Source organism: Ciconia boyciana, chromosome 8 (genome assembly GCF_034638445.1).
Source record: "Ciconia boyciana chromosome 8, ASM3463844v1, whole genome shotgun sequence".
NCBI lineage: Eukaryota > Metazoa > Chordata > Aves > Ciconiiformes > Ciconiidae > Ciconia > Ciconia boyciana.
The window spans coordinates 16,827,015-16,853,802 of NC_132941.1; the positions used below are offsets into that span (position 1 = coordinate 16,827,015).

Sequence of the window (26,788 nt, forward strand, 5' to 3'; positions counted from 1 at the left end):
ATTCTTTCCTAAAATATGTATTATAAAGCCTGCCCTCACACTCCTGAGCAAATCAAGTATTTTTCATCTGATTAACCACAACAGATGCTCTCTTTGGTGGGAGAAAGACAAATTTTCATTTACCATCTAAAAGATTATTTTTCTCAAAAGTAATATAACCCTAGCCAATACTTTAGTAATATAAGATGACAGATGATTGTCTTTGATACTAAAAGATATAAATCAAACTTTAGAATATTGAGCTCATAGAAAATCTTTCAAGTTAAAATGAAAAAGGCCCAGACTATTTTTAGTACTTGTTTAAAAAGGGATTTCATGGCTTTTAAAAAAATTTTTTAAAGAAAATGTACAGAGTAATTGAAAGCATTAATTTAAATTAAAATCAAAATACAACCCAAAAAAGTTTTACTATTTCCAGTCAACCTCATGTTGTCTTAACCTGCAGAACTGCCCTTCAGTAAAACTCACAGATATGCCATTAAATGGCATACACATGCTGCCAGGACTTTGTACTACAAAAATGCATTAGAATGGGAAGATGCATCCCTTGGAAAACAATTTCATCCTCTTGGAAGCAACCTAGTAGCAAGGGATGTTGGGGTACAGAATACTAACGTTTTGGCCGCTTCAGAGTGAAGTGGAATTAGATCCATCAATCCTATGTGAGCACTTTCCACTTGGCTATTAAATAGAAGACAGACACCAGCAAATGATTTCATTTCTTTCTTTGAAAAAAAACAGGAATAAGATCCACCTAATTTGTGAAAATATGGCTGCTGAAAATCTGTGCTCTTATAAGGGGCAAGCATATCAAGCTTAGGGTATTTCAGCAGCCAGGAAAGGAAGTTAGTTTCTTGTATGTTTTATTACATAAAACTGAAAACAAAAATACTTTAACATTTTGGATTGATTTATCCATAAAGTAGCATAATGTCAAGAAAACAGCCATCACACAAATTATTTTGGTTTCTTCCCTTAATTGTTTGTCTTCCAAACTGAGATTGTATTTAGTTTGTAACTAACTGTAATGAACAGCATGGAATGCAAAATAATTTCACAGTGAAAACAAGAAAATCAGGTTTGCTACAGTGTAAGATAATGAACACAGGACTGGAAGATGTTGTTTAAACTCCTAATTTCAGTCCCTTGTAATTACAAGCAACTGAGTTGTCTGTATTTATTCAAACAGATACTTGACCAGAATGTGTACTCGCCACCACCCTATAATAAACTTCAGGTCATCAGTAAAGGACTAAAAGTCACAACTGTAATGTCACAAGAAGAGACACAAGGATATCACAAGGATATCAAAGACATCCACTAATGTCCAAGGCTATTGCACTGACTTTGTAAGACAAAACTCCCCAATAATCTTAGGAAATAAGTCATGGCCTGTGCTACAGAGGAAGCTCACACTTCCTCATAACTGGCTAGCTAAGGTGTTGCTTGCAATGACTAAGTAGGATTAATCCTATACTAGAATTTCCTCCTCTGCCAACATGCACCTAAGTATTCTAATAACCTACATCTTGAATGCTGTATGCTTTATTATATAAACATGTCTCTCAGATGGCAGGAATGTAAAGTCCCATTATTCCTGAACAGAGACGACACTATCTTCCCCTATTTATAGTACAAAAACCACAATTTCTATTACAATTTGGAGAAGTATTATTTTTTTCCCTTTAACAGATCTTCCCATGTGATCGGGCACAGCAGTGTCATTGCCTGAATTACTGTTGCTCTACAGAGCAAAAAATATGTTTCTGGAAAAGAAAGTGATGGCAACAGAAGTGTTCTGCTTTTATTTTGACATGCAACTTCAGGTAAAGCACAAAGAAACCACCTAATGCTCAATTGCAAGGTATGCTATACAAACTAAGCCCAATTGCTTCTGATAAATAAGGAATACATGATGGTGAGTAGAGCGTAGTTTTTTACTAGACAACCTTCCTGAGTAGTGATGTAAGAAAATTTTTTTTTTCCCCAACAGATTTTGTGCAGTTTAGCAGCCACAGGATTAAAAACAGCCTTATGATGCCTCCCTAATGTTCTCTTTGGATGGGATTTCAAGTTGCAGTCATTCTGGAACATTGATTTACTCAATGATATGTAACATATCCTTACTATAACTGGGAGCTATTCTACTCTCATCAGTAGTTCTTGTACTGAGAAGAGGACCTATTTTCTTGGGCTAATGGTCATAGATATGTTTTCATGGCATGATATTCCTTCATGTGACAGATTCTCTGATGGAATGGCACCATGTGCAACCTGACACCAAGCATCTTCATATCCCATCTCCTCTTCTTGATGCATTTAATGCTCCTTGTATTAGTGTCAAAGTCAGGCCGGGTCCTTAGGTACTGTGCCCATTATAAAATTGCCTAGAATCCCTGTACAGCCTTGAGGCATCTATGACAGACCTGCCCAGCTTGACTTACATTCTTATGCTTCTCCCACCTTAGCAGATATCACGCTGAACTTCTGAGTGGGCAGGCCTTTTATTTCAGCAAAACAGTTTCATATTTAAAGACTTATGTTCTGCCACACTTACAGACTCTGGAGCTTTGATGAAGACTTTGGATTTCCCAAGCTGGTATTGGTCAGGATCCATGTTCACTGACTGAAGCAGGTGGAGAACTCCTTGTTTCTCTTCTCCTTTCCAGGAAGGCCAGGTTGCTTTGGTCAGAATGGCGTACCTTAATCACCAAGGAGAAGAGGTTAAAACCTGACATCAAACAGCAGCAGCAGAATACCACTGACTTAGTATTACCCTGGGGGGGAGGGTTGACAATTTTGGCAGGACTTACAGAAGCATGGAATGTGGAAAGATGCACAATATTAAGATGTTACTTGTTTAGCAAGACCAAACAACTGCAATGAGAAGGGCAACAGTGTCCAGGAGTCTCCCATTTCCAGATGCTAAGTTACTATTTGGTAACTGCAGTAGTTAATTAGAGAGTTCTGCTGTGATCTCCTTAAGTCCAGGGCAAGGTTACTTACTAGCAATGACTTATGGTCCAGATTTAAGTACCTACACCCTTGGTATTCCAGGTTCATTCCCAAGCACATGGCCAACTTCCCACTCAACCCTTCTCTGTCTTATTCTTACAAAGGCCTTTTGTGCTTCTAAGCAAGTGGCCAGCTCATGTTCCTAACCCACCTGTTCAACAGCTGGTCTGCATTTAGCAAGGAGCCATTCTTAGCTTTATCCCAGAAAGCCTTTGGCTTGGCCTCTGGTACAAGATAGTGATGTTGGTGCTACCTGGAGGGAACACCGGGAACTGACCACACAAAGGGCTAGGGAAGGAGGCAGGGAAGTACTATAGTACCATGTCTTTTGATAGGAAGAAGTGAGTAGTCTTCTGTCTCATGGTATTCTCTTTAAGCCTTGAAAATGGGGTAGATGCCAGGTTGCAGCCTCTTTTAAACTGTCCACTTTTTCAGGCTTAACTTGGGCTTTTGGAGCTACAAAGCTGCCTTGTTCCACTGCCCACCAAGAAGCACTGATGGGCTTTAGCTGCCTCAGTGTGTCTATAGAGAAGTAACTTCTCTAGCAGCAGCTATTTAGACTCCTTTGACAATGAGACTGGAGGACAGCTAAATATGTTGTGACAAATCTCTCCCTCAAATCTTTTGTTCTTTACTCTTGACAATTTTTTTAAGGCCTTAAGTGTACTTGAGTTATATAAACTACATCATGCTTATTAGTAAAACTATTCAACTAATGAAAAAAGTGTGGAGATCAGTTTGTAATTCCCAAGTTCTTGTTTCTTAAGAAGATTTAGGCAGCTCCTAATAAAATGTTCTTAAAAATCACACAAGGAATTGTTAGAAAATTTATTAAGGGAATGTTCGTTACTTATTCTTGTCATATCTAAAATGTTATCCAGCCAGGAAGCAGAAACAGTGTCATGCAACTTAAATAACAATACCACACAAAGACAAATAGCAAACAGTTAAAAAGGAATGTATCATAAGAACCAACCACCACTAAATAGCAAGTATATGAAAAGAGAAAGCTAATTATGAATAATTCAGTAAGATTCAAGACAGTCTACTGATGTTACCATGTTCAAATCTATTATTAAACAAATGCTCAGGTACTATGCATGATGGTGTAACAAAGTAGCCCTTATACCATTTTAAATATAGAAGTATACATAATCTATGTTTACAGACAATGTGTATGCATATTTATGTAATATGTCAGTATTATGGGATAAATAGATGCAACCTAGTAAGGAGTTGTAAGTTAAAGTAACTTCCAGTTTATTTAATTAACAGCCTCTTTTGCAGGTTTATCACATACTGCCCACAGTATAGCTGTATACATGGGTCTAAGCAAGTCTGAATTTAAAGAAGCCGATGTTAATAAAGGCATTTGAAACTGCTCCCTTCCACACAACAGAATCTGACACTACATTTCAGCATGTTACAAATTCTTTCCTACATTTTCTGAGCTGTAAAGGGGGGCACAGGGAAAAACATAACTTAAGACCTTTTGATATAACTAAAGCTCTCAGGTACAAAGTAAGAATACATTTGAAATTCTCCTTTTTCATAACCTCAAATTAACTTCATACATTTTACTGGTGTGACAAGTCTACAGGGCAGAAGAAACAGATCATTCTATAACATGCACCAATTAAGCATTTCACAATTTTATAATGTGACAATTCTATCATTGTTCACTGCTGTTTAGAAAAAGCACTTCCCTCTAATGTACTTGTGCATGCTTCCCCTTAAACTGGTCATGTCAATACCCACGTATCTAGGTTTTTCCAGCTTGTGTAATTTGATCTTACAGAGGATTTTGGCACACACAAAAAAAATAAGTGTGTTCTTAAAATGCTTCTGAAACAATCTCAAATCATGACTGCCCCCCCAAATTATCTGTTATAAATTCACCATAAGCAGTTAGGGCCTATGTCTAAATATGGGCGTATGGAGTTCAGCTTTCAGATTTGTTATGCTTTGAAACACATAGGCCTTTTCAGTGACTGGCTTTTTGCATGCAAATGTAAATTTTGTACATAAAAGTCTATTCAGCCCAGAAGTCTCCACTTACATGGAGCTGCCAAGGAAGGCCCAACGAAAACAAGTGTACAAGCATGCATTTCCTGTCCATCCCATGCCTTAGCCCATTTTACTCACACTGACTCAGGGTGTCAGAACAGAGCTTGTTCTGGATGCTAGGGAACTGTGAACGGAAAGGTTGCAGGAAGAGTTTTACTCATAACAAAATGTTAAATTTAACAAGACTAATTTGAAACAAATGGATGAATTCCATAAAGAATGGTTTCAGTTGCCTGTGGATCTCTACATATAAAGTGAAGTACAGAAATCTATTCACCTTCCAGAAGTACCATGTAGCTTTCCTTTGTGCAGACTTCTCAGGCAGATTTCTAGACCTGCACAGCCCTCACAATCAGTGTTCAACAGCTGTGGAGGCTAGATTTAATACACATTATTAATCTGTTATTCTGTCTCAGCAACAGTCTGTGTTAAGTAATGCAACCTGAAGCATATTCATGTTTATACGTCTAGGCTTGAAGATTGTGAAGAAAAGGGGATTTAAAATTGCTCCATAATGAAAATTGAGTCCATACTTTAAGATATTTTAGGTCTATTACTAGATGATTAGAACATTCTCTATATTATCATGAAGTATTATCAGTGGCTTCATTCTGTGCTGTCTGATTAATTATACTGCATTCCTTGCAACAACTGATTGGGTTTTTTGTTTTATATTCTCAAATGTAACACAAAGACTTCCAACAAAAGCTGATTTGTCATGTAATGCTCCAGTCTGGGCATTTATTAGCTGTATGTCTCAATTTTCTAAAAACCAGAAGTGGTATAAATCTTGAAATTGCTCTTATTTAGGAGGATTTCATTAGCTAGTGGAGGTAGTTAATCATCTTAACAGCTGGTCCTAAGACACTGAAAAAAGGATTGGTCTTACAGAGCTCTGACTTGCTTTCATTCAGTGAGCAGCTGTAGTGGTTTGAGTTTTAACCATTCCCAGCTGTTTGAACACCAGTAGAAGGATGTAATGACCAATTTAAGGTAAGGTTACTCTTTATACTTGAATAGCAGGCAGGTATTTCTTTACCTATCTTCTGTCATTGGGAAAGAAGAGTTGGGAGAGCTAAAGCAGTAACATTTTTAAACAACGGCTAGCAGCTAGACATATTCCAGGCTCTGCAGCTCATAACTCTAAGTTCCCTTAACTCTTTTTAACTTTGAGGAACCCTCTCTAGCACTACAGAAAGAACTGAGGTCTTAGGCAAGTTTACAGAAAAATGAAAAGACTTTCAAAGACACAAAGCCAGTCTTTAAGACACTTTCAAATCTCTGTGTAATCTAGATCATGAGCAACGGAAATGGGGAAACAGGAAAGGGTAAATGGGAAATGACCAGCTTTCAAAACTTGCAACTTCTTGTTTTCCTCCTCATCATGTAAACAACTGTGCTGTAATACTTCAAAATGAGTATTACCCTACCTCTGCAAAAACTTCTTGAAAACCCGCCTGTAGGCATAGCCAGCTCTTCTTACTCGAATATTTTCTTTCAGACCTAAGTATTCCACTTGATGTTTTACCCTGTGGACAAAAACAATGCAAGATTTACAATCCATTTTATTTCAGCATATTTGTGGATTGAGGTATTCTTAAAAGTCCATATCATGTTTAAGGACTATTGACTTCTAAAATTCATACATAGGTATATGACTCTATTCTTGCACATTACCATGCACACTGCATGGTAGGAAAAATATTCAAGGCAGGTAGACTACATTGCTGAAATATATGTAGCAAGTTTACCTTAGCATTTTTTCCAAGTTTAACTTCCCACCTCCTAACTAATTTATGTATAAATTTCCTAACTAATATTATTACCCATAAAAGGCCAAGTAACTATTACCTATACAGCTACATAGCTGGTATCCAAGGGAGTGGGAAATTGTTTTGTGTTCTTTTATTGTAGGTTTCACCTACGTTTTACATAGCTCAAACGTCAACAGTAGCACACAGTAGCTCTTTTTTGGTTGTTCTGGAGAAAGGACCAAATCTGATGGCTGAAGAAAGCCCCAGATACCACACTTTAATTACACAAAGAATCAGAAAGAAAGCAGCCAGGCCAGTATACTCATGAAAAGCTATCATTCCTCCTAATTTTACCATGCTGCAAAGGAAGGATTTGACGACAGGCACAAGACTGGCCAAAGCACGCCTGGTAAGCTTGTTCACAGCATACTTTATTTACAAACAAAACCTGAACTGGTAGTAGTCCCACAGAAAGTGTTAATAGCTGTGGAAGGACTCTGCTGCACATGTGAACTGAAACATCATTATGCCAACACCATTACAGTTCCCTCATGCAAAACATGTTCATTTAGGTTCTAAACAGGGAACAAACATGCCACCATGAATCTCAAAGCAGAAAAACAGCAAAAGGAAAAAAAGCTCCCTTTTGGCACCCTTTCATCTTTCTGGAGCTGTGGTGCATTACTTTATGTTCCTTCTTACCTATCCTGCCAGCCTACTATTTAATGCTTGGAGATTTGATTTGAAGAATTTTGGTTAGCTTCCTTCACAATGTATGACTCTTGCAGTCTTCCTTTGCATTTCCTTAATTTCTTAATCTAAGTCATGTGGCTGGAAGAGGCAATGTCAGTTTTTTAACTCTGAAATGTGGTGTTCAGGGATTTCTGTTGCTGTTCTTTTATAAGGCAAATTACAGAAGCTTTAGCTTTCAGTCAGAAATATAAAAGTTGTGAAGATTTTAGTCCTGCAAGTTTAACAAACAGTATATAAAAAAGCATTTCTTTACATATAATCAAAAATTGAGCTTGTAAGGAGCCATTTAATTTTGCTTTGGTTACTATTTCTCTGATTTTACAAAAGATTTTTCAAGTCCTGAAAAGCTCTCAGTTAATTCAATGTTATTTCTCTAGCTATTTTGAAATGTTAAATTTCAATATAGAGTGTACTGCCCATTGATTTTTTTCCTTTTTTTGGTTGAGACATTCTTTTCACATGACTCATAGTATAAAGGCAAAAAACTTTTGAAATCCCATGCTACAAATGACAAAAGCTCTTCAGTTATTTCTTCTTTTTAAAGAACACATATGAGAGGTATTTTACAAAATGATGAGTGATACTGCTCTTTTAGCTTATAATAAAGAATACTGCACATTTTAATCTTGCTGTGTTCAAGGAATAAAGTATATTTTGTACCCACTCCAAGAATTCTGGTACAGTAGAAAGTTGGTAGACAAAAATACATTTTCCTGTTTATAGCTTTCCCTCCTGTTCACATCTGGAATAATGCACTGGAGCAGCAGTATTACTCCCATTTTCTTACTGTCCTGCCAGTATTAGTGTCCAGCAACAGAGAATTTGAGACATTTTTCTGTTTTTCCTTTTCTTTCTGAGAAAAGGCACACTGAAAATCTCCCTCCAGGCATCAACCTCAAGCAGGTCAGGGTCTGGGAATTCAGCTAATGCAGCAATTTTGAATACAAGTCCAAGTGGCTGTGCCAGGACCTGAACAAAAACACACCAATTTTTGGAATAACTAAGGTATTATACAAGGTTTAGCTATTACACTAGGTCTATGTTTCGTTGCTAAATATTCTAGAATTATTCAACAGCAGTACAAAGCTGGAGTGACATGGCTTCTGCAAGCATGAAGTAAGACAGGCTTTGTGAAGGTTCTTTTTTTTCCTTTTTCAGTAACACTTTCACTATCTAGTAACATGCTACTAATAAGCAGATTAGATACACTACTCCCATCACACTGACTATGGCAGCATGTGTATGATACAGCATTATGTGATCACAGAAGAAAACAAAAACACCCCTAAACCTACATTCAACAAAATATCACATAAACTCAGTTATGTTTTGTATTTCTCTCAACACAGAACTTTCTCACAGTAAAATCATGAAACAACAAAATTAAACTTAAGTTTGAGCTGTCATATGCATATAAATTTATCTTCCCCGGACATGTCACTAACTGCTACAGCATATGTATTCTATGTGAGGTCCTAGTATAATATATGGGAAATGATAGTTTGAAATTGGAGAGAATGTTAGGATTTTTAAACAGGGATGAAGGATTACCATTATAAGAACTACTTCCATTTGTGTCTGAGTCTGATTGTATACAATCCTTCATATTTCATTTGTTATCAGTAGCTGCTGCATTTGTCAAATATCATATACTCATTATGGGAAAACAAGAAGAAATCTTGCCCATTTTTGCTCCCAAAGGGGTTTCCTGAAAGCTGGCCTTTTCTCAGGACTAGGTTTTTGTTTGTTTGTTTCATTGGTTTCCTAGCAACACCTTCCACAATAATAGGCCTGTTTTCCTATATGTAAATAATTGATTTTTAAAGCTCCTCAACTTCTAGTTAAAAGTTTTAGACATACTTTTTCCAGGATCAGTTACTTTCTTCATTTGGTCCCCAGTGGAAAATTAAGTGCTGCATAGTAGGATTTTCAGGGGTGGAAAAGCTAGAGAAAGAGGGTCTACATTTACTGCCAAGACCTAAATGACACTTTCAAGTGCAGTCCCAATTGTGGCTTCTCTAAGTGCTCTACATCTGCACGTAATTGTGCTAGTCTGCATGCCAAATAGCAGGAAGTGAATTCTGGTGTGTTGTTGATAGGGTCAAGAATGCTTTTTATCAGACCTTGCAAGTTGTTTCACTGTGATAAAAATAACCACTTGTTTTATCAGCACTTTTACCAATACCAGAAGTACTTGGTATATCGTAATGAATGTTATCTATATTAGGACCTCACATAGTATACGTACCTCAGTGCAAAAAAGTATCTTTTTTCAGATAATAAGATGATGCTATAAAGCATCATATAGTTAAACATGCCTTAAAACAGATGCGATAAACTAAACTGATGATTTAGACGTCTATTTAATGTCTATATAACCACCAGATATGACACTAGTGACTTCTCTTTAAAGAGCTGGCTAATGAAACTTAAAAGTCAAGAAGTGAAAAAGGAACCTTCTACGTTCTTAGCTATAGGGACTTTCTGGTAAGTTTGATACATAAAAGCAGATACAGACCATCCTGATGGCTTTTTAGCTACCTAATAGAAGCTGTTTTCAAAGCATAAGCAAAAGTTAGAATTTATGTATAATGTATTTGGTGTACAAATTCTACATGGAAAACTGAGTCTTTAATATACCGATTGTGTTACTGTTACACAAATGTTGATTATTCATAACTGATATAAGAAAAGCCAAGAACTGTATATACTAACTGCTGATTTAGACCAAGTGCCCACAGCTTATCTTCAAAGTTTAGGAGCGGTAGTGCCAGATTTCATTTCTACAGGTTTTAGAGTATCTAAAGTACTGTTTGTCTGTAGGCTGTATGATTTCTCATCACATACTCTGCTTATCCATACCTGCTCTCCTCCCAGTCTCGAGACTTCTTTGTTTCATTTGGTTTGATGCAGCGGATGTAATGGGGTGTACACTTCATCAGGGTGCCAACAAGGTCATTCGCTTGTTTCTGTAAAATTGAGGGAAAACAATGGGATCTGAGCTGAACAGGGTGAATCCTGTGAGAGAATTCTAAAAACTATCAATCAGCTGCTGATGATTCAGTTGACTGGATCCAGTTGACTTTGGTCTTTCTCCAGAAAACCAAAGTGTCTTGGGATAATATACACCTCATGAAAAATTTATTAGTAAATAGAAGGCACCATTATCTCCAGCTATGTAATATACTTAAACTATTATATAAAAATATGGAGTGACAAGGAATGCATCTGGTGAACTTGACTGCCAGGGTGAAATATGAGGAAAGAGGTTGATAAAATATCGATATCCAAAGTCTGCAAGTGTGTAATCTAAGCGTATATTTTGCAACCAGTCTCCAAAAAGATGCTGGACTTCTAACACTTGCTGCCTTATTCAATGCACATTATGGTCAGTAGAAAGACTTCTGTTGACTTCAGTGGGCGTTGGATCAGGCCCTGCTGCATTTCTGCACTATAAAGAGACCAGTTATCTGTAGTTAATTATAGGACATCAAGTGGCTGAGTGAGAGGGCTCATTCATTATGCACATGCAAGTACTATTATCATTGCCATCAATTGCTCATTTGGAAAATTCACTGCTGTACAATGCAGCTGAACAAAACATTTAATGAACAGTGATGCTGGGCAAAATATGATTCTAACAGCTGAAACAATGCATCACTTGGCAATCAAGATACTCCTGATGTCTATCTTTCAAAATGTCGGGACAGTAAAAAACAGCAAAGACTACTTTTTTTTTTATTTAGGTATCCATACACAAACACACCCCCATATATGCACATACTAACACAGCAAAACTAGACATACTTTGATTTTACTGCCCGCAGTGGTAGGACGGCCCTTCTTGTCCATGTGAAGATTTTCAGGAAACAGAGCCTTTATAAAAGGCCTAGGAAAGAATTAATAAAATAGCGTTGGCATAGAAAGACAATTCAATGCAGGAACGTCAAGGAATATGCTGTAAAAGTTGATAGTTGAGCAGAATATAAATAGCTATTTCTATTAATCTGGAGTTATATCAAATCTATTTTAAGATTAGTATTTTTCATGAGCTTCACTCCTCATAGAGATCCTTTGCTATTTTAGTGAGCCTTGGAAGACACGATACCAGACTTCTAGACTCAAAGAAATGCGCACTTGTTAAAAAGTAAGCATCAATTAACTAAAATACATAACAAAAAAATGTTACTTTATATGTTAAAACAGTGCCTGATCAGAGAGAATGCCAAATCACTGACAGCCTTGTTTGAGGCCAAACCAAATGGCTGTCATTGTACCATTTGATTCTGACACTGCAGTACCTTACTTATTCAGATTTGCAGAAAATGAAGGTCAATATAATGCAAGTGATACTGTTCTACTGCAGCGATGCTTTATTTCCACTTTTACACAAATGAGTTGACAAGTTGCGAAGTAGAGAAGTCAGGCCCTCTGTATCCATCTGAACTAACACGTTATTCCTAGCTTTAAGCAAGTTTTGCTTACGTACAAATCACTGCTCTGCATGAGTTCAATCAAGTCCATGAAAAGAACATCCCGATTTCTCTCGCAGAATCCATCCATATCATAAGATACCTGGGCCAAGGTGGAAATTGATTGTTTGTGGTAAGTTGAGAACCCAATAATTAAAGAAAATTTAAATTCTGTCCTCATCAGTAGCTGTTCTGAACTTTTTGGTTAGTCTGGTATAACTTAAAGATACTACACAATGATCACTAAATCCTTGCACGTATTATTAGTTAACTCTTTCACAACAAACAGAGTAATTTCATCCATATATTTAAATTCAGTGAAGACGACTGTTATGGAGCTAGTGAATGGAATAGGACACAAGTGAATTTAATACTGAATTTTATTGAAGAAAAATTTTTGCATAATAAGGGTTTACTGTTATTAACTATAACTGCAGGAAATAATGAATAGTCTGAGAAATATACCCAAAGATGATAGAACTGTACATTATATTCCAGCTTTATTGATATATTACCACCTAAGGACCATTTTTATATGTGAATGCTTTAAATTTACTGCTACGATAACAAACAATTAAGATTGTAATTAATAAAAGACATGGGGCATTTATTTATTACATTTAGTATTAAGTTTTGGTTAGTATGTTTGATAGCAGCAAGGCCCAAACTCATCTCTCCTAAGGGACATATGTTAGGGCATATTTGTTCTAAGCTCCCTACATTGTGAAAGGAAGACAGTGTCTCTTGAGGTAATGTGGCTATTTAAAAATCAAAACAGCCCTCTACAGGGCTTCCCCCTTCCTTTCATTACTGTTCTTTTTCTTTATAAATACATTACGCAGAATTCAGTGATGTTTTTCCATATTACCTTTCCAGCATAATGATGAATGATAAAACCCTGGTTCCAGCTGTTGAAATGTTCATGAGTCCCAATCTGCATCTGGAGTTTTTGAAGAAGTGTTTGGTCAGCTCCTTCTCCCACTGCATGCATTGTGGCACACACATCATCTAAAATACTCATAATCCCTGGGGGATTCTAATGCATTGGAGAAGAATAATAAAAACAGCAAAAGAAGTGAGGAAAATAAAAAATTATCATGCCAGTTTTTCCCCCAAACAGATAATTCTTTGCTACAAAAACACTAGAGCAAAGTCACAGCAGGAAGAATTCCCCCCCAATCAGTAGAGTTCACAGTAGAGATTGATTTGTACGCAAGCACGCAAATAGTTTAAGGAGAGATACCACTTCGTGTAATGATAGTGACACAGTGGGAAATGATGGGGAAAACAATGATTGCTGTTAAAAAAAATAAAACAAAACCCCCCAAATGCCCAACATTTGTTTTAGTTTTTAATTCCTTCACAAAGCAATCTTCTTTCTCATTCCACCAAACAATAAACCCATGTCTGAGGTAAGTAAGTGCACATGCTGTAGGTTTGACAAACTTAGAGCTAAATATCTAAGACTGTGACAGAAATCCTATCCTCTTCCCAGTTATTCTGATACAGATAGGAGATGGGCAAAATCCGATGTGCATTTAAGCGCAAGTCACTATAGTACTTGAACTACTGTTAAAATTATCTGGCTTACATGAGGACAAAGAACTAGCTGAAAAACAACCTACTTCTGTCCTAAAGGACATTTGTCATCACCCCGAATCAGAAAACAAAGACTTTAAACTGCAGAACATTCTGTGGAGCAAAGACACAAAATTTCTTTTATCTACAACACTTCCTAATACTTCCTCTTCACTTTTTTCTGCTTAATTTGCAACAGTACCTCAAAGGAAGCTAGTATTGTAGCTTCCCCAAACTGAAATACATCTCCCAGGGACACAGAGAGCCTCATCTGATGTACAGTAGAATACATCCTGAAGTTCATGATAAATTTAGATGGATAAAATTTTAATTTCCAACATTATATATTTTAGTCACACATCAATCATGCTATCTTATGGTTCCCTTTTTGGTTGATATCTTAGATAACGTACCTTAGAGCTCTTACAAGACATCTTATGTAAGATTTATATATAGGCTTAGTATGACTCAGTAACTGAACAACAGTATTTGCATTTTTCCTACAAATGTTCTTGACAGCAAAGCAGTTGCCCAAATATTTTAGAGAAAAATGTTGTTGTTTTTTTCCATCTGTTTGTTCTAAATACTTACCACTTTGTTCTCTATAAGGTCACACACTATTTTGTTGTTAAAGTAATCTATTGGTGTCCATCTAATTCCTTCTTGCACGTATTCTTCCTGTTAAGTAAAAAGAAAGATGCAAATATTCCTTTGCACTGTGGATGTAGCACTAGATTTACAATGTACTACATATACACAAGCTCTGCACTACTCATGTTCAAAAGGCTTGCCAAATGTATGACCGGGGGGAGGTGGGAGAAATGACCCTAATGATAGTTATATCCAGCTCTTTACTGCCTGCGATGAAGCAGAATCCTTTCTCTGTTCTCCTCACACATTCATTGCCCTTGAGTGGTTACTGAGAAGAGCAGGAATATTTCATCAGTGCATTTCTTGTCAAAGCACTTCGCAAATAGGAACAAAGTGACTTTTACAGTACCTTGACAGTGCACCTAAGCACCCATATTCTAATCTATTTTAAAAATTAAGATTGTGCCAGGCATATCAAGGATTAGACCCCCAGCACAACACATTTAGAAATGCACATGAAATGGAGATAGAGCTCTACTTTTTATTTCTGTATGCAATTACTGTAACCATAAAGACATCTAGAGACTGACTGCAGAAAAAATTCATACTAAAATTTTATTAAATTGACCCACTTGGTTGCATACCTATGAGTTCAGCTAGACACTTAGCAGGTCATGTGTGTTCTCAACTGCAATGATCAGTTACTTTTATACAAAGGCAATTGTGTATGTGCATTCTTGAAAACATTGTCCTAAAGTTGGTGCCAGGCCTGAGCTCATACTGTACACAATGCTTCCGTCTCAGCCGCATTCTGTCTGCCCTCCCATGCAGAAGCTCACATTCATGTAAAGTGAGATTTTGCAGTAAGACTGTGAGCAGAGAACTGCAAATACTTTCAGAATTATTTTTGCATTTGTCTCTGTAATCTCTTTCATTCGTATATATATATATATATTAAAAAAAAAAAAAGGGTGTGGAGGAAACTAAGAAAAGTACTCCCATTTAACTGTGTGTCATGTCCAACGAAAGCACAGGGATGGAACCAAGCTGCAGTTTTCCATTTCTGTCAATGAGTCAGAATATGCAGCAAGTCTGGGCAGAGTCATATGACTGCATTAATACACTGTATGATGGACTCACTTCTGTACCACTGTATTAGAGAATAAATGTCTGTAGCTGATCTGGTTTACAATTTTAGGGTTAGCCAACAACAAAGGTTTGGGTTTTTTTTCTTTGTCTTGCTTAACAAGGCAAATTTTATTGTTAGCAGATGATGAAACCTCAATTTTTCCACCAATTGAAAAAGCAATAGCTCATTTATGAATTCAAAAAATAATAAATGTCTGGTTACCTGTTCTGCCTTCAGTGTCAGTTCAATAAAAATTTGCTGTAGTTTTTCATTAACAAAGTTGATGCAGAACTGTTCAAAACCATTCTTCTATAGAAAAGGAAACAATTTAAAAATTAGTCTCGTGCTTTTATATACAATAATTCTTAGTTCTTATGCTGGCAATAAGCTTCAAAGAAATACTGTCAATGATGGATGGGTTGCTGACTTTACAGACATTCTGTGTAATCTCAGATCTTTCTTTTAAGATCAGTGACCTAGTTTCTTTGAAGTTTCTTCAATACTGCGTGTTTATTAAGTGAGACATTAACAGTGAGAACTCAATGTCCAGGAAGCTGGGTTGGGGTTTTTTTGCTTTTATTCTAGCCACAGGATTTGGTTTTTTTCTCTTTTGGATTTTTTTCCCCCCCTCTAAGTAACAAAAAGCTCTCGCAGGTCAGATCAGCTCAAACACCATGTATTGCGTTGCCTTACCTGGAATATTTCAAAGCCATAAATATCAAGGACACCAATGTTATATTCTTCATGGTCCTTCTCCATAGCCTTATTTATAGACTAATAAAACAGAAACAAAATGTAAAACAAAGTGTAGTTTATGTATTTAAAAGATATATTCATATCCTTAAATCTTCATATAAAAATATTTTGTTTCTTCAAAAAGAACATATTTGAATAGAATACATATATATGTAATAGGGTACTTTACTTTCACTTTTTAATAAAGTGTTGTTAACAGCTAGGAAATGAACAGTATACTATCCTGTTTTCCAGGTTAGTGAGCCTTTGGATCTACTGTTTGTAAAGATCTTTCCCCTTTGGCGTAACTGGCTCAGTTAAAGAAAAGGAGCCAACAGAAAAAGAACAGCTTTCGGTCTGATATTCTGATTGCAGATGGTACCACGAACCTTTTCACCTGTTTCTGTATTCCCCTACTTTGCAGTGTCAGTGCTGGTACAGGCACATAGTAGGAATTAAAAGAGCTGTCATGATGAGGGAGACTTCTGAGACACTAGCAATGCCACCACGGAGACTTCTGCTTCATCTAGCCAGCACCTGTGGCCAAAGGTAAGGTTTCTACCCCACCAATCCAGCCCAGGGTCTCCATCCTAACAAGACAGTACTTTAGCATGAGGAATAGAATTTGACCATTTGCTCAAATGCCACAACATGGGGATGCTGAAGGGGTTCTTTGCAGGAGAGTGGGGTAAGAGAGCAGGGGACCCACTAATTCTGCTCATCTGAAAATGCTCAACTATGTAGGAGAAAGTAAGAATCAGAGAAGTATGGATGCTGACAGGAAGGAGATGTCAGAGTAGCATATGAGACAGTTGTGTGTGCTGGTTTTGGCTGGGATAGAGTTAATTTTCTTTATAGTAGCTAGTATGGGGCTATGTTTTGGATTTGTGCTGAAAAGAGTGTTGATAACACAGGGATGTTTTAGTTGTTGCTACGTAATGTTTACACTAGCCCAGGACTTTTCAGCTTCCCATGCTCTGCTAGGTGCAGAAGAAGTTGGGAGGGGGGCACAGCCAAGATAGTTGATCCAAGCTGGCCAGAGGGCTATTCCATACCACATGACGTCATGCTCAGTATATAAAGCTGGGGAAGAAGAAGGAAGGGGGGGGACATTCAGAGTTACGGCATTTGTCTTCCCAAGTAACTGTTACACGTGATGGAGCCCTGCTTTCCTGGAGACGGCTGAACACCTGCCTGCCCATGGGAAGGAGTGAAGGAAGTCCTTGCTTTGCTTTGCTTGCGTGCACGGCTTTTGCTTTCCCTATTAAACTGTCTTTATCTCAACCCACAAGTTTTCTCACTTTTGCTCTTCCAATTTTCTCCCCCATCCCACCAGGGGGGAGTGAGCGAGCAGCTGTGTGGTGCTTAGTTGCTGGCTGGGGTTAAACCATGACATTGCGGCAGGAGACTGAACAACTATAGCGCTGAAAGCTCAGCTCATTTGCTTCAAAGGAAGTGTAGCATTTGTCATATAATCAGTGCCTTGTATTTGATATCTGTGGTCATGCTCCCACTGCACTGCTCAGTGCTGCTGCTAAGGTTTAGGCAAAGAAAAGTACTGGGTGAAAGAAACGATGGACAACACAAGCACTGCAAGCAACGTTCCTAGCGTACTTGAACTTGTTTTGATACTTCAGTAGAATCAAGCAAATCCAACTTACATCCACCAAGTAATCAAAAACACGTGAATGAAGAGCCTTGGCCAGTGCATCCCTGGTGTAGCAGGCTTGCTCTACATTTAGTGTTACATTAATGGACTCAGATTTGCCTCCCCACTTGCTGTCCATCTGTCTGCTGGTCAGTTTTTCCTTTAGGCGGTCCTGGTTAATTCCCAGGAGAAAAGCAGGGAAAGCCAAAACTGCAAGAAAGATCAGGGTTGCTGGATTATGACTTACAGACTAAACCAATACAGCATGAAGGGAAAAAAAAAAAGTTAGCTGTATCTCTAATAACAATCAGCAGTAATAAACCTCATGGGACATGCAGCTTAAAAAGAAAAAGAGGAGGAATTTATGACTTTAAATTTTCCCTAAGCTCCCCAAGGACATTTTCAACTCTTTACTTACATGGATTTCAATTAAGATAAACCACCTTGAAGTAAAATAGTCAGCTATTTCTGTACCCTCAGTCCATCAAACATGTAAGCTGGTTTAGGTCATAGTTTTGAACTATGTGGTTCAAACAAATCACTCTTGGAGGAGATGGAAATAAAACATAGAGCTCACACATTAAATAAAATTGACACCATTGAAAATTCTTCATAAAAACATGAAATGTTTAAAATATAATAAAGAATACACTGCTTCCTAATATTCTTTCCCTTTCTTCTTAAAGTTAGGATATCACAAAAAGTTTTCAATTGCCTTGCCATTTATTTGGTTTTGGGTTTTCAATCCCTTATTCTGGAAGTACTTTGCAAATTCTGTTTTCCTCTATTTAAAAGTAAAGCAGAAAAATACATCTGTGCAATAAGCAGCCACAAGTCTAGTATTCTTTGCATTCTTAGCACATGGTGCAGATGTTAGCTGCAGGTGTCACACATCTTAAGGAATGGAAAAAGAGAAATGGCTTGAAAGCATATGGAAATAGCTCCCAAGGGCAGTTCTTGGACTTGGTATTGCACCTCCGCTAAACCACGTAATCCTCTAACAGTGTTTCCTCCATGTTCCATTGCTTTCAGATCTACTTTACTGGTGTGAGGAGGATGTAAAATAATCACTAAGGCAGCAGCCACTTGTGCTTTACACATCTGTAACATCACAGCATGATTTTGCTAAACCCTTCAGTACATTAATCCAAAATTATTTTTAAAACTGTGAATAACCACCAGCTTTCTGAAATCTGATTTATTACCATCAGCAAGCTGATTAAATTTACCCTAGGGTATTAGGAACTACACAACTAACTAAAGTTGAGTCCCTGGAAACAACTCTAGTAACTCACTGAGAACTCAGGTTGAAGAGCACATGAGAAGGTCAAACATCCTATGTTTTAAAATGGAAAAGAATGTAGGTCATTATAGACCAAGTATGCTCACATATACTGTAAAGATGCCAGAATAAGTATTTAGCCAACATTACTGTAAGAATTTATGAAGATAGTATAATGGTAAGAACCAACATGCATACCTCAGAAACTCTTCCCTCACAGTGCTAATGATTTACTGTAAAGGAAGAATAGCTGGACATGACTTGATATAACTTCACATTCCTAAGATGCCTGATTATTTTCCCTAGTTAGGGACCAGAGAGTTACCATCTAGAAATTACTATAAAGCAGGATATGCACATAATTGAAAAATTGATCCTCAAAGAGTAATCAATAGCTTTCTGTGGAACAATTTAAAATACAATCTGTGAAGAAAAACTGAAAAGAACTAGGTTCACTTCATCAGTTTTCAGAAAGTGTAAAACAAATCTTTCAATACAATGCAAGTGTAAAGAGGGGTGGTTTAAATTGTTTTCTGTATCCAGGAGAGAACAAATAGTATTTGGCATGATTTGCAACATGGAAGATTTAGAATAAATACTGAGAACATTTTTTCCAACTATTAATATAATCAAGCACTGTAACAGATAGTACAGTAATCGCTGGCAGTTTTAAAGAAGTGTTTGTCTAAATGTCTGTCAAGAATGGTCTGTATAGATTTGATTCTGACTCAGAGTAAGAGACTAGAGTTTTTGGTGTCTTGAAGAATGGCCTTTGCATGTTTTTCTGCAATTGGCTATATAATAACAAGAACACTATTGACCAAATTCTTAAACTTTTTATTATCTCAGACTTATGCAAAGCATGACTTATCGGTGGTCTTTCATTGCATTTTATCTTTCATGGCTATCCAGGCTATAAACACTTTACTATTTAGTTGGCTAGGACAAACAGTAAAGTGGGGGGGGACTAATAGAAAGAGAAATGAACCCAACTTTCAACTTCATAATGCAGAAATTGTACTAGACATTGCTATTTCTTCTCTGGCTTCTTTAAAATGCAGTATGTTTATGAATAAGTTCTATATTCATTCTATCTGCTAATTTTTTCAATATATTATCCATACACAACTTTTGTATTTATGTCCCAGTGAGCAACAGAAATATGGTGTACATGGCTCATCATAGCAATACATTCACATTTACCAACTTATTTTCAACTCGTGTCTTTTCAGTTTGTTACTTTTTGATGCAACACATTGTATCTACCTTGTCTGGCTATTAAATGTCTTGATTTCATTGAAAGATTTAATACTGTGATTTAAATGAACGCACAGTAGCTCATTTGGAATCATAAGGCATATAAGAATTCCTATACTTTTCTTTGGATGTATAAAACACCACAAAATATTTCTCTTTGGGTTCCCTTACTATTCTCTCAAATTAAGAAATTAAGGTTAAAAATTAGTAATTTTTATTTCCCAAGTTCTTAAAACAAATAGCAGGAGAGTACTAATACAGTTGAGTGGGAAGTTGACTGCACAAGGTACTTTATTGATATTTAACTTACCTAAAACTAAACAAATGCACTTTTCCTAAACCTAAGGACCATTCTGAAATAAGAGCTAAGAGAACAGATAGATATGTATAAGCTACTACATATGTTGTGCTTATCCACTCTGTCCTTAAACTATCAAGGTAGTATAAAAATCAACATTAGATGCAAGGTATAAATCATGACAAAAATGTTTAAAACTCAAGATCCGTTAACCTTTCAACATCTTGCTGATGTGGGCCTAGCTGATGTAAAACAGCAGCAAGAGGTGAAAGATGCAAGGACAGTGCATTGTGGATAAGGAAATAGTTACACAGTAGATGTACCTAATAATGAGGTATGGGTTGAGAAATTTGAGACAGGAAACATAACTGTAGTATGTAAATTCTGCATTTCAATTCAATTCTGAATTTCTGTTTTCAAGGCACCTCTTCTGGATGCACGTACAGATACATATATGCCTGAGCACTGACTGTGTACCTGAGCCTGGGGATACTCCACAAGTTGGTAGCTGCTTTGACATGGCAATGAGGTCAGACAAACTACGTAAGAAACAGGTGTTTTTATGAATGCATGCTGATGCATTGAAAGGAGCAGAGTTCAAGTTTGCTTGAAAGTGTTTCTCACAATTTCTATTATTTCATACTCAAAGGCTGGAAAAAGATTTCTTAAATTCAAAATGCAAAATTACACTCCTATTAAGTCAGTGGCATTGTAGAAGACAAAACAGGGACCTCAGTACCATTGGTTGTGGGAGAGAATCTAAATTAGCAGCCTTGCACTATAAGAAATGATGCACTGTGTTTGGATAAGCAGCTCAAGATTGCAGTTCACCTTATGCCATCTGGGTTTCAGCCCATTGCTAATTCTATAACAGCTTCCAGAGGTACTTACACTCCTCACTCTCCACTCCTGCATAGTTGCCAACTTCTTTGAAGCTGATGTTTCCCAAATGTAGTATTCCTGCCACTATCTGCAGCACCAATGCCTGTTCCTCTGCAAAGATCCCAATCACACTCATTGCATGCTGGGAAGAAAAAGAAAAAAAAATTGAATCAGTCAAAGAATCTGTTCAATAACTCTTGTCATAGAAGTCCTTTTAAAATTTTGATGTTAAAAATTTGAGTTTTTCAAAACAGTTCAAATACCTAAGGCAACCAAATTTCATTACAGCCTGCACTGAACTTTCAAAAGGTACCAGACATCCTACTTAGGCATTTTTGTATTTTTTTAATTAAATACAGAAGCATCTACACCATTTAGAAGATGTGTTAGCAAAATAAATTCTGGAAAAATTAAAAGTTACTAAAAAACAAGCACTTGCTCTTAAGCATCACACTAAAAATAAACAGTTTCATTGCAAAATGGGAAACGATTAACTTAGACAATGATTTTATTTCTTCTACACTGTTTATCCACTTAGACTAAGAACTGTGAAGCTGTACTGAATGACTCTGAAAAGCAGCACAGTGTCTGGCTTAGGCTGTGAATTTCAGCCACTTACTAGAAAATAACCCACAACAATACTGGGTTTTGGAGTCTAGAGTACGTGGTAACTTATAGAATGTCTTCTCAACTGGCTGTTTTTCTAAAATATCAAATTAGCTAGAATACAACAGTAACAATTTTTTTTTTAGGCCTTTAAATGTGCTACATATATAAATTAGTAGATGTGTTAATATGTTTATTTTACATAGCAAATTTCTAATAACAGGAGACCAGCAAGTTGACGTGACTTGCATAAAGGTCAAACAATGAATTGGCAACAGCACTGGATAAAGATCCCTGATCTATGCTTTCTAAGTCCCTTTCTGCAGCCTTTCAGTTGCACTGTTTTAAATAGGCACAGAAGACCAGTCACCACTAAGAATTCAGCTAAAACAGGGCACTCATTTTTTTTCTTCTAATGGAAGTTCCTCACTGTGTTTGCATTTTCACATTTTTCGTACTGCAGATTATCTGCACTCAATTAAATTTCATTAAATTTGCACCCTTCTGAAAAAGATCAAACAGAAAACAAAATGCCTTTCTATAAAAAGTATCTATCTTCTCAGGATCGTTAGGCTGCAACATAGGACCTCTTCAGGGTAACATACCTCCTCCTCAGGGTAAAATGTAATAAACATAAGTTACATCTACATTAATTTCTCATTCCCATATTAATACATCAACGTATCTGCTACAAACACACAGTGAAATGAACATACATCCACCACTATGCAATCCATACAGTAAAAAAAACTCACCAGTGTTTCTTGGAAATCCAGTTTGTCATTGATGTCATCGACTGTGTAGGACCCAGAGAGACTCAGATAATAATAGTAGTCCATACTGGTAATGCCAAGACTGCTTTTTTGTTCTGAAGAGGCCCCTTCAATTAGCTGCAGAATAAAAATCCCCAAATTAGGTATCAGACAATGATCTTCAGCAGAGAGGAGGCAGGTCGGAAACAGGTGACTGAGCCTGAAATTACTGGGGGAGATATGGCTAGTGTTGTGCCAGGTACGTATCCTTCCTATGTTTTGTTCATTGTTTAACCTAAAAGGTCAGATTCTGATTCCCATTCCGATAAATGGTTTAGTTCTAACTTCCACATCTAATAAAAAGCAAAAACTGTGACTGACTCGAATGCCTTCCATTATCTTTACCTCACAAAGATAAGGCAAAGCGGGTTTTCCAATCTGCAATGTATTATCTAAATTCTCAGGAGCAATGTGTTTTCCATGCCTACTGAAAGGTAGGCAGAACTGAAAGAATGTACTAAGAAAGCATTATTTGTGACTCTAATTGTGAGACCAAGTATCCTTTATGCCCTTTATGGCATATGTTAAGCAAGTTTTTAACTGCTCCAATACTATGTTGATTTGAAGCACGGCTCAAGTCACACCTCTTTGCATCATTTAGGCCAACAGGGCCAAGAATAAATAACAGAGTAGTTAAAAAAGGTTCCTGTACTCTCTGTGATGCCAGAGGAGAGGCTCCTCAGACCTATGTAAAGTCTACACAGTTGTGCACAGACATGGCTGCAATAGGAAGGAATGAATGAACTAACCTCAGAAGAGAACAGTCAAAACCCCATAGTCTTTTAAACTCCTGTGTCAAAAAGCCTCTCCAAGCCACAGAGGAAAATCAGCAGGACAGTGCAAATTGTTCGTATACCTCGGAAGAGGAGAACACACAGCTCCTGGAGCAATTCCAGCTCCAACTCAGCTTTCCATCCTGGCAATGGCACTTCAACTTTATGTGAAGCTGCTTACAGTCACTTACAATGTACTGTCTTTACTCCAGTTTTGTACAGCTTGATCAACGGCACTTCAGCAAATAAGGAACTTGCATATCAAGGACCAGTAAAGGCCAGAAAAGCCTTTTGAAACACAAAAAAAAAGCAGGGATGCTTGGAGGATTCAACAAATAGATATTATCCTAAGTGTCCTAGAAAACTTAACTGAGAATCAAATCTCTCTTTCACAGCTGTGCTATGGAATTCCAGAGCAGAAGGTATAATTATAAAGGCCAGTTTAAAAAGAAATCCATTGGAAAAGTTATCATTTTCTATTATATTCTACTGGACTTTTCCATATGGGAGTTCACAGTGAATTTCCAAGCAAGGCCTTTGAAATATTGAAGTACTTTTGTTCTGGAGCTGAAAGGTAGCTAGGTAGGTCTATGTTAGAGGGTGTCTTAACATGCTATCAAGCTTCCCAGTGATATCCAGATTACCTTCTTGAGAATGCGTTCAGTAATCTCACTGTGTTAAGAATGACTTCTCAATCAAAAGGAAAAACTGGTCCTAGTTATTTTAAATAACTCAGAAAGGACCTATACACTTCTGACCTGGTAAAAAATGTGAAAACTCCTCTCTCCAGGATTCCTCATTACAACTCGAGATTTTTCCAGTAGGAAGTTGGAGATTTTCCCTCCATCTGGTTCTCCACCTGGGCTAAACTGGATTTCAAAGTATTTCCCCTGCAATAAATAATTAAAGCTGTTGAATGATTAGTAAATACAAATCTGAAATCATGCACTTGTACCATATCTCAAGGAAGGTTACTAGAATATTTAATCTTTATGGATGCAGTGACACAGCTGCCTCAAGGTTTAACCTAAGCTTAGATTCTTGAACTATCACATATCTTTCTTTCTGCATTTACACAGTGCTAGACTTGGGATAATATGTCCTGTGTTAATGCAAATGTAGAGAGGAAGTCCGTGGCTTCTTTTCACTGCCGAGACTCTTGCTTAGTATAAAGGAAACTAAGTCTCACCTATACGGGAAGTAAATTTAACAGATTTACGATCAACAGCAAACATAGCGTTCTGCTTGGAAGCAAGATAAAGCGATTCTCTTTTTCTTTCAGGGAGACATTAATTGCATTAACACTCACATTGGCTGAGGAACAAATCTCAAATTTGTAAAGCCTATGTGCAACTTCTAAAAATGGAACAGTATGTTATCTAGTGAACAGTCATTTCACAATATTATGATTAGTATTTTATAATGACACACTGAAAAGAATTCCTGCCTACTTTCTGTACATATTAGTAAAGGCATTTCCCATCGAACAACTCTAAGGATGGTTTTGTCTATTTTTAAAAAAGCTATCTTTTTTTTTTTTTTAACATATATTATTGCATATATTTTACTGATCTGGAAAACTGGCCAGTTTGTTCCTGATAAGTTATTTACTTGCAGACCAAACATTTTATAAATAAATTGTGACCAGTACACATTGTAAGAAAAACAACTGTGCAACCTATACAGAATGAAATAGAGACCTCTCAACATATACTTTATGTTTTAAAAACACACTTTATATTTTACTTAGATTTACCTCATTTCTAGTCAATTTATATAACACTCCTGAATACTGATGCTGTAACAGCACAAAAGTTGGAAGAATAAAGTAATCTCTAAGGCAGAGGGACTTACAAATCTGCTGGAGTTGTTGTTCCGTACAGTTTTTGCATTCCCAAAGGCCTCCAGTAAAGGGTTGGACTGTAGAATAATATCTTTAACATGCTAAAATTTTAGGAAACAAGAGATTCAGAAATAGATATTTTTAAAGTTCTTACAGATTTTCTAGAAAACCATGACATCTAAATTATATATTTAAAAAGCAAAGAAGCCTGCAATCTGTAAGAAATCCTCTTGATCAGATAAGGAATAGAATCTAACCATCTTTTTTTTTCAGACCTTCTAGTTCTTATTTTTTGAAGAAAATCCTACAAAATTGAACAAAATGCCTGAGGCTAAAAACTGGTCCTTCTGTTCACTGTTCTGCCAAGCAACACAGCCAATAAACTGATCTGTTTTTTTCATCATCTTGATTTTAAACAATTTCCTTCTTACACATGAACATTTAAATCTTTTTGGGGGTCTGGAACCACAACAAATGAAGTCAGAGCAGCATTAAATTTAGGAACCTGCAAGTGCTTCAGCAACCTGTTTCAGGATCAATGACACTACTATCTAGCTGTCTTAGAAAGCAATAAAGTGTGTTATTATTGTCTCTTTATCTGATCCTGGAAGTTGGAAGTATGGACAAGATATTAGCTTTGGAACAAACCCAATGCATGCTGGGTTGTGAAGAGAAGATTGAATTTTATTTCAAAAGAAATGCTCAATGCAACTTAGCAACTCAACTGTTACTCTGTAATCATTAAGAATATTTTTTAGTTTTGTACAAAAAGCTGGAACCTTTTAAATAAAACATTTACTTATAAAGCATGATTATATTTATTCCCAAAAATAACACAATGCATACTTCCTCTGGATCACTCTTGGTTACTGAATTATTCTCTGCAATGTTCTCAGTATCACTGTTGTGCAAAACTAAGCGGAAAGAACATACTCAACATCAGAGACTGCAATAAAGCAAAAAATAACAGTAAGCACTCAAAAAGAGTGGACTGGTAAAAGCAGCTAATACCTACCTACCACTGCCTGTCAGTCAATGAATGACATTGTAACATCATTAAGGGAATTTTTACGGCTAATTCACTCAATTAGCTTTAGGTAATAGCTTTTGATAGATAGAGCAGACATTGATAGTACAGTTATTAGAAAAGCAACTATTTGTTGTTTCAGCTAGCTTTCAGACACTCTAATTTTGATTAGATAACCTCATAAAACAAGATGATGTTCCTGCTGTTGGCTCTCTGACGTATGCATACAAATCAGAGATTTAATGGAAGTAATAAAAACCTGAAAA

General features: G+C 36.7%; 1 protein-coding gene across 2 annotated transcripts in view; it reads right to left on the minus strand.

Annotated features, from left to right (window-relative positions):
- The window catches only part of MYO1E (myosin IE), a 97,928-nt gene that overhangs the window by 24,375 nt on the left and 46,765 nt on the right, over positions 1-26,788 (minus strand). For both annotated transcript variants that reach the window (XM_072869597.1, XM_072869598.1), the window contains exons 6-19: positions 25,507-25,596; positions 24,411-24,542; positions 22,823-22,957; positions 21,471-21,603; positions 17,756-17,952; positions 16,053-16,133; positions 15,582-15,668; positions 14,231-14,317; positions 12,930-13,097; positions 12,079-12,164; positions 11,397-11,478; positions 10,452-10,558; positions 6,513-6,611; positions 2,558-2,702 (exon numbers count right to left, since the gene is read on the minus strand). In XM_072869597.1, coding sequence (XP_072725698.1) covers positions 2,558-2,702; positions 6,513-6,611; positions 10,452-10,558; positions 11,397-11,478; positions 12,079-12,164; positions 12,930-13,097; positions 14,231-14,317; positions 15,582-15,668; positions 16,053-16,133; positions 17,756-17,952; positions 21,471-21,603; positions 22,823-22,957; positions 24,411-24,542; positions 25,507-25,596 — 1,629 coding nt within the window. The remainder of the gene's footprint in view (positions 1-2,557; positions 2,703-6,512; positions 6,612-10,451; positions 10,559-11,396; positions 11,479-12,078; positions 12,165-12,929; positions 13,098-14,230; positions 14,318-15,581; positions 15,669-16,052; positions 16,134-17,755; positions 17,953-21,470; positions 21,604-22,822; positions 22,958-24,410; positions 24,543-25,506; positions 25,597-26,788) is intronic.